This window comes from Arachis hypogaea, chromosome 5 (assembly GCF_003086295.3).
Source record: "Arachis hypogaea cultivar Tifrunner chromosome 5, arahy.Tifrunner.gnm2.J5K5, whole genome shotgun sequence".
Taxonomy (NCBI): Eukaryota; Viridiplantae; Streptophyta; class Magnoliopsida; order Fabales; family Fabaceae; genus Arachis; species Arachis hypogaea.
Genome location: NC_092040.1, coordinates 103,115,737 through 103,124,454, shown reverse-complemented (window position 1 = coordinate 103,124,454; position 8,718 = coordinate 103,115,737). Strand labels below are relative to the sequence as shown.

The 8,718-nt window shown below is 29.6% G+C and overlaps 1 protein-coding gene across 1 annotated transcript; it reads left to right on the top strand.

Annotated features, from left to right (window-relative positions):
* Positions 1–264: 264 nt before the first annotated feature.
* Positions 265–5,241, top strand: LOC112802382 (dihydropyrimidine dehydrogenase (NADP(+)), chloroplastic). Its single transcript, XM_025845568.3, has 7 exons — positions 265–829; positions 2,876–3,139; positions 3,219–3,389; positions 3,819–3,931; positions 4,021–4,207; positions 4,369–4,478; positions 4,836–5,241. The coding sequence occupies exons 1-7, from the start codon at positions 545–547 to the stop codon at positions 4,990–4,992; spliced, it is 1,287 nt and encodes a 428-aa protein (XP_025701353.1). The 5' UTR covers positions 265–544; the 3' UTR covers positions 4,993–5,241.
* Positions 5,242–8,718: the final 3,477 nt, after the last annotated feature.

Below are 8,718 nucleotides of genomic sequence, written 5' to 3'. Positions count from 1 at the left end.
TGAAATATATTTAAAGTCAGATTTAAATATATGTTTAAATTTGAAATATATTTAAATTCAAATTATAAATATATATTTAAATTCCAATTTAAATTTATAAATCTAACTGAAATATATTTAATGTCAAATTTAAATATATATCTAAATATCTAAATTCGAAATATATTTAAAAATTCAAATGTAAATATATAATTATAACTGAAATATATTTAAATATCTATTTAAATTTGAATTTTTAAATATAAATTTAAATTCACAATTATATTTATTCGACATTGCCCTTTCACATGCAGCTCCAACCTCACTCCAGCAAATTTCGTATTTTTCTTTTCCTTTTCAAACTTATCCGATGCAATCAACCAAAACAACGCTAAATTAGTACGCAAATATTGCATATAATTCCACGTTCTTTCGTTGCGTTTGCCCCCACCACACTGAATATTATAATCTATAAACTCAGATTCAAAGATTCACTTCATTCTGAGTTATTCCCTTTCGTCTCCTACTTCTTCTTCATCTTCAAGTTTTGATTTTTCATCCAAAAATGGCGTCTTTGAGCTTGACCCAGATCAGAACAGGGAATTCAGCATCTGGGTTTTCGTTGAATTGTCGTGGAAAGGTTCAAGCACGTCCCTGCAGAGTTGGGTTTAGGGTCTTTGCCTCTGAGAATGGTAATAATAAGGCTTCATCAGAGCCTGATCTTAGTGTCACTGTTAATGGGTTAAAGATGGCAAACCCTTTTGTTATTGGATCAGGTCCACCAGGGACCAATTACACTGTTATGAAAAAGGCCTTTGATGAAGGATGGGGTGCTGTGATTGCCAAAACTGTAAGTTTCTTTTCATTAGTATCTGTAGGAGAGAATTTGTGTTTATGAGCTTATATAGTGACACTATGATGCATGAAAATTTGGTGGTGTTAGCTAAAATTTAATACTGAAAAGGAGTAGCGTTTGGACTTTTTATTGTCTGTTCTGTGATTAATATGGAAAGTTATATCCTTCTTGAACACTTTATGCTTTGTTGTCAGCTATAATTGGATTTTGTTTTTGGTTCGGAGTTTATTTTGTATTTGCGTTTGTATTATTTTGAGCCTATGTTGTCCTATTACTAGCAAGTTATATGCTTTAAGATTATGCTTTTTTTTATGCTTTTAAATATTTTAGCCTTGGATTTTTCTTGCTAGATCATCAATCTCACCTAGTTGACTCGAATCTTTATGAATATTTAGGTTTCGTCCTGCTTGCGAAAGAATAAGGTTTAGATCAGTAATTGAAACTGTTGCTGAGAACACAAAATCAAAAATTTCATGAAAGATGACTGGGGAAGAAAACAAAAATCTTGAAAGGATCACATAAGATGAATGTTGACAATTATGACACATTGCAAGTTAGATGTTTCTATCATTTAGATACATGATGATGCATGGATTGTATAGAGTAGCCGAAATCAAAAGTATTATTCTTAAAAATTGTGCTTCATTGGTTGTTTGTAAGTTGGTGTTTTGGAGGGAAAGGGAAGGAAAAGCATGTAGTGTTAATATTTTTAATTTTTACACTACAAACCCTTCCCCTTTCCTCCAAATTCCAAACTCGCATAAAGCCCCTCAGGGTAAATTATTTTGCTTTCTGGTGAAAGAAATAAGCAGATCCCAAACCAGTCAACTAGCTACTCTGTTTTCTCTTCGGCTTGAAGAGATAAGGTCTTTCTTCTCAGTAGTAATGTTAATCATAGATTCTGATGGGTGATAAAATTAGTTGATCATCCTAAGCCTTCAAAATGTGGATGAATATCTAATACCATTACAACCTTTTGTTTTCAAATGGTTCATAGTTCCATAAGTTTTACTGGGCAGTGTAGATCGCCAGTAGTGTTTTCTCTATTTATTCATAACATCTTGATCCCCTCTTTAAGTTTTGTTTTCTATTTTTCTGAACCATGAAACTTACATGAAAAGTAAATGTTTTGTTCAAGGAAAGTTGAAGAATTAAGTAATAGTGAATTAATAATGATATAGTGCCAAAAAAGAAACAGCTAATGAGCGCCTAGTTAAGTGGTTACTGATGAGAGCCTAATGAAAATTGACTGCTGGCATATTGCTTCTTGAGGATATGCTTGATGCCAAATGTCAAGAGCTATGATAGCTTTTGTGGCTGTTAGAACTGATACTCGGAATAACCCTTAGTCATAAAACGTTTAAAGTGGTATGTGAGAGGTTCTTGTTCTTCCTTTTGACAATTTGAGAAGTTGTGCCATTATGTATATATTGACAAAGAAGAATTTCATTAGGATGAGGAGAAGGATAATACAAGTTAGAGGATAAGAGTTCCTCTATATAAAAGCAAAATAAACTTAAGTTTTATCTATAAAGCATAACTTGTCAATTTCTCAACATGTTTGACAGGGAAAGTCCACTATACAGATCATGAGTTTTACACCAAATAGATGCCAAAGGTCTAATTCCTATCCAATAAAACTTGCTTTTTGAAACGTTTGCCATATAAATATATAATGGAGCATGCTGCATGGAGTGGAAGAAGCTTTGAATTAGCCCGTTGGAGTAATGTTATATTTTGTGCCATAATTGTTCTTTTTTACAAGAAGTGGAATAGAAGAGCTATAGTTTAATCTTTATATATAATATACTATTCAGTTATACTGAGTTTTGAAATTCCCTGTCTTCATACATTCATCTGTATGCTGTCCCACGTCACTTGTCAAAATTTGCCTGTACATTGAAATTTTCAATTCTTTCCATGATAATTTTTGCTGTCTGCTTTTGGAAGCAAAATTAATTTTCTTGTCAATCTACATATAACCGATTAAGGGTATCTTATTGAAAGATTAACGTGGAATTGATATTATTTCCTTGCTAGGTATCACTTGATGCAGCAAAAGTCATAAATGTAACTCCTCGATATGCCCGACTAAGGGCAGGTGCAAATGGCTCGGCCTTAGGACAAATTATTGGGTGGGAGAACATAGAACTCATCAGTGATAGGCCACTTGAAACGATGTTGAAAGAATTCAAGCAATTAAAAGAAGAATACCCGGACAGAATTCTCATTGCTTCAATCATGGAGGAGTACAACAAAGTTGCTTGGGAGGAGCTTATTGATAGGGTTGAGCAAACTGGAGTTGTAAGTTTTGTTTCTTGGACGATTTGTGAAACTGAGTACTTTTTAATGAAAATACCTGACCTCTTTGATATTCTTTTAGGATGCAATTGAAGTAAATTTCTCCTGTCCTCATGGAATGCCGGAACGCAAAATGGGTGCGGCTGTTGGACAAGATTGTGCTCTTCTGGAAGAGATTTGTGGATGGATAAATTCGAAAGCTACAGTTCCTGTTTGGGCCAAGATGACTCCCAACATAACTGATATTTCTCAGGTTGATTTCATATCTTGTCCTGTCCTTTTATACTCTACACATATCATGATGTGTTTAAGAATTAAGTGGGAACTTCTTCAAACATCAGTTTTATTGGCTATCATTATGACGTTAAAATTTTTATTGTTTGTGGAATAATGGATCTGTCATAGTTGCGCTATGAACACTTGTGGTGATATGAATATTTTTTAATGAACTTGCACATGTCTAGGGACTAGAAATTTGTTTTAATGAACTTCTCTGGCGTATATGAGCTCAAAAACTGTTTTTACAAGTCAAAGTTTGTAATTTTCATAAAATATTGAGTTTGCATTTGAATTGTCTTGGTAAACTTCATTAAATCAATCTTACTTAACGAGTGATACATAAGATTTATTGATCTTTCATGATTATCATATTGGTAATTTTTGGGGATTCTTTTGCTTATAGCCAGCCAGGGTTGCCCTTCAATCAGGATGCGAGGGAGTAGCTGCCATAAATACAATCATGAGTGTCATGGGAATCAATCTCAATACATTACGTCCTGAGCCTTGTGTTGAGGGGTTTGTAATCTCACTCATACCAATTTCGCATTTCTTCTGTTATTTTTTGACCATCTTAGATATATGATTTATCTAAATAATGTTATCAGGTACTCTACTCCTGGGGGATACTCAGCAAAGGCAGTCCATCCAATAGCACTTGGGAAGGTCATGAGTATCGCGAAAATGATGAAGTCAGAATTTGATATGGACAAGTATTCACTTTCAGGCATTGGAGGTGTCGAGACGGGTGGTGACGCTGCAGAGTTCATTCTTCTTGGGGCAAACACTGTTCAGGTATGATTGATGAACGCCGATTAGGCCTTATCAAGTTTCTCCTTATCAGATTGAAAACCTTGTTCAATTAATTAGCTGTTGTCAATTTTTATGCTTTTACTGCACGTTCTGGGCGATGAAATGTTAATGACAAAAACTAAGCAGAGCTTTTCAAACTATAGGTGTGCACTGGTGTTATGATGCATGGCTATGGTCTTGTGAAGAAACTATGTGATGAACTTAAAGACTTCATGAGAAAGCACAATTTCACATCAATTGAAGATTTCAGAGGGTAATAGAACTTAAAACTTGGCCAAATACGTTTTTAGTCCCTATAAAATTGTAATTTCTTTTCTAGTCCCTGCAAAATTCACAAGATGATTGGTCTTAGTTCCTGTTAAATGCTGACGTGATAGACAGAAATCCAACCCTTGCATGTTGCATTTCATCTACCACGTCAACATTTAACATAGACAAACTAACGACAAGGACCGGGGATTAAAAGAGGAAATCACATTCTAAGGGACAAAAACCTTATTAACAGAAACTGTTCTGGTTTCAACTTTCCAGTAGATTGAAATACAAAGATGGAAGAAAAGCATTCTGATATTTTCCTTTTCTTTTTTGTTTACTGGGACGAAAATTGCAGGGCTTCTCTTCAGTACTTCACTACTCACACTGATTTGGTCCAAAGGCAGCAAGAAGCAATAAGGCAGAGGAAAGCCATAAAGAAAGGGTTGCAATCTGATAAAGATTGGACAGGTGATGGTTTTGTTAAAGAATCTGAAAGCATGGTTTCCAACTGAAATCGTCTTCATCAATCAAACAAGTGAAAAATGCAAAGCCTTTCTTTGCATGATTATATATATATGTTCATGAAAATTTGGGTAACATGGAAATGATCCTTTATAGTTTATTTTTAGAGACAGGAACTAATGGAAGTAAATTTTAATTTTACTTTTCTTTGGTGCACTTGAGAAAATATGATGTTTAAACTTGAAAGTATTTTAATTCTTTTGGGGTGTTATACCACCAAATTTCTTTTAGTCTTTAAACCTTTTTTCCCATCATTGGTTGTGTGTTCAAGTTATAATTAAACATGACCAGAAAGTGGACTATATCTGCTGGCAAACTATAGGATAAGAGGTTTTCAGAAAGCGTGCTATTAACAAGTTGAATTGGTCTAGTGGTTAGTCCGCTTAAGTAAGTGTAAGTTCGAATCCTACCTTGTATATGCAGCAATTCATTGGTTAGCCATAAATCTTTAAATGGAGCTTCGATTCGTAGCGGATTAATGCAAGACCTATCGGACTAGGGAATATGGTGGAAACAAAAAAAGCACATGCTATTCATGATAAACCATACACGGTGTGAAATTAAACTAGGAATTTTTTTTTTTTTTGGTGACTAAACTAGGAATATAAAGTTCTTGTATATATTAAAGAGAATAATAAATGTAGAGAACAAAATACCTAAATAAATAAATAAATGTAGAGAACAAAAATAGTTATCATTGTCACTATTTTATTAGGGAAAAAAAGGTGGCCAGTATTATTATTTTATAATTATGTGTAGGTAAATTTTGTGATGACTATGATAATGGCTGTGAAATTTTGACAGCAATAAAGAAAAATATAACTAAAATTAAGGTGATATTTTTTTTATTATTTGGCAACAATTTTTTATATGATCACAAGCTACAAAAATATAGCACAAGCTAATAGTAATTAGACACTAGAAATAGGTTTCCTCGAATCGTTGAGATATCTATCCTTTCATAATATATATAGAGGATATAAAAATAGTTAGTGTACACTTTTTTATATATATAATCCAATTTCTTTTCCTTTTATTTTCAGGGCTTGAAGCAAAGGTCTCTTAGTTAAATTATAAACAATTTATCATTTGAACTAATTCTATTTTTATTAATTTTACACGTTTAATAAATAAAATATTAGCTAATATGTATAATATAGGAAGCATATTCAGTATGTCACCACGATGGAATCACTCAAGAAAAATCAAAAGCTTATAGAAAAGGCAAGGCATAGAACTTTTGAAAATGACAAGTTATAAAGAAAAAGTGCGAACTCACGAGCCTTTAGCATCCATAGCTTATCGTAAAAAACTAAAGTCGGATACAAACTTTTTTCCCTCCTAAGATACATACGCTTAAAATCATACAGTCAAACGTTGTAAGATTGCTGGGCCATATGGTTGGACTTTGGTCTTTTGCTTCATAGATCTCCTAAGCTTAAACTCAAAACTAACCTTTTTTTTTAATGATCTTACCAAAATTTGATTCTCCCACCAAGAAGAAAAAGGTGAAGTGTTTAATGATTCATCAAGTATATTATGGATGAACTTCTTTACATGTACTTGATTTTTTTCTGAATATGTATAGTTATAAAGTTTTTATTATTGGCCTGTTTGTTTTTGCATGTGTATGATGGGTAAAGTAAAGGAAATTATATATGTTTTTATATGTTGTTAAGGTCTATTTATTATTATTATTATTATTATTATTATATATCTTAGGGTTGCTATGAGTTTTCTATACTTTATTGGGTTATTGCTTGTGGATCGAATACATTTCGAACATGACATTTATTCGCATTTAATAAGTAAGTCTTTCGTAATCAACCATATCTTAATAAAACATTAAAAAAATCTTTTTTGACACACTTAAATACCATGCATATCACAAGTCAATGTATTTAATTTATATTTTTTAGACGAGTTTAGAAATTAAATTATATATACTATTATTTATTAAAATAAAAATTATTTTAAATATTTTATATAATTAAAAAATATTTAAAATATTTAAAATATTAATTTATATTTTAATATTAATAAAATAATAAAATATTATTATAATTTATCTAATAAATATTTTGTATTTTTATATATATTGTATACCACATCTTATAAAAAAAAATTAATATATCTATATATTTCATATTGTATATATCATGTGTTCATTGTACGTTTGAGTATGCGTACTTCATATTATCAAGGACTCTTATACATGGAGCACAAATATATAATAGAAATTACAAAGAAATCCTTATTCATTGCCAGCATATTATTTCCCTAATATATTTTGTATATGGATTAGGTTAATATCTATTATTTAATCTAAGAACCTTTTTATTTGTATAATATATATGACCCATCACATCATATAAATATTTTCAAAATAATGTTTTCCCTCAAACATTGTGCATTATTTTCGTAAGAAAATAGCTCATAATCTACAGAAAATAAATATATTAAAACAGTTAATGATATATTAGAGTGGTATGAAATAATCTTGTCTTCAAAAGAAGAACTTCTTAAATTATAGTTTTTGAAATATTTATTTCATTATTTAGTGAAAATATTGGGGTTTTACATTATTATATATTTACTGACAAATATTTAACTTATACTGTTTTAAAAGCAAACACAAGCACTTATTTCACTCTCATTAGTATATATTTAAAGCTAAGTATGAACATTATTTTTGCCATTTAAATCTAAAAATAAATAACAACATATTGGTGAAGATTTGTTAAGAAAATCGGAAAATTTTTTTTTTGGTTAATCCAAGACCAAATTTCACAATGAAAAACCTTTAATATACCAGTGTAGAACTGTTAAAGAAACCAATAATAATAAAAGAAAAGAAAGAAATTAAACAGTTCCCCTAAGGACAATACTCGTTCGAGCCTTCTAATACCTATAATTATAAAAAATTTTAAAAATATCTTTAAATTTTATTTTGTTTCAGTTTTATTCCAAAAGTTTTTTATTTGCATCAAATATACTTCTGACAACTAAATTTAAAACAAAAATAGGATTAATCCAATAATAATAAATGATAAATATGTTTGATTTACTTGTGTTAAAGATTATTTTTGTGAAATTATTTTTGAATTGGTCATAATTTTTTTAAAAATTTAGTCGTTAGGAATAAATTTAATATAAATAAAAAAATTAAAATTAAAACAAAATAAAATTTAGGGATATTTTTAAAATTTTCAACAAACTTCAAGAACAAAAAATATATTTTATCCTATATTAAATTAAAAAACAAATTTTTTTCAACCATTATCATTAAATTTTTAAAGTAATTTTGTTTATTTTAAATTCTAAATACTAAAATTAAAAATTTTAATCTTAAATTCTAAATTATGAATCTAAATTTTAAATTTTGCTAATATTTATTCACTAAAAAATTGGTTTTTATATTCTTTCCAAATAATAATTTAGTTTGAAACCGTGGGGACATGATGAGAAGGAGAAAAGATATTTATATATACTTTATAGTCATATATTAAATATATATAAGCGCACACTATACTACCTATGGTATCTTAAAAAATATTACTAAAATTCAAATAATATTTTTTAATTTAAAAAATAAAAAATATTATCAAAATAAAAAAAAAAAAGAGAAAAAAATGGTTTTAAGTTTAATAACACTAGTCACTATAACTACTATAATTAATCAATTATATATATAACGTTAACGAGGGATTTGAAAA

Excerpts from the sequence above, each read along its gene's own strand:
- LOC112802382 (XM_025845568.3), top strand. The coding sequence starts at position 545 with ATGGCGTCTTTGAGCTTGACCCAGATCAGAACAGGGAATTCAGCATCT. Across the intron at positions 3,140-3,218 it reads GGGTTGAGCAAACTGGAGTT|GATGCAATTGAAGTAAATTT; the intron begins GTAAGTTTTGTT and ends ATATTCTTTTAG. Across the intron at positions 4,208-4,368 it reads TTGGGGCAAACACTGTTCAG|GTGTGCACTGGTGTTATGAT; the intron begins GTATGATTGATG and ends TTCAAACTATAG.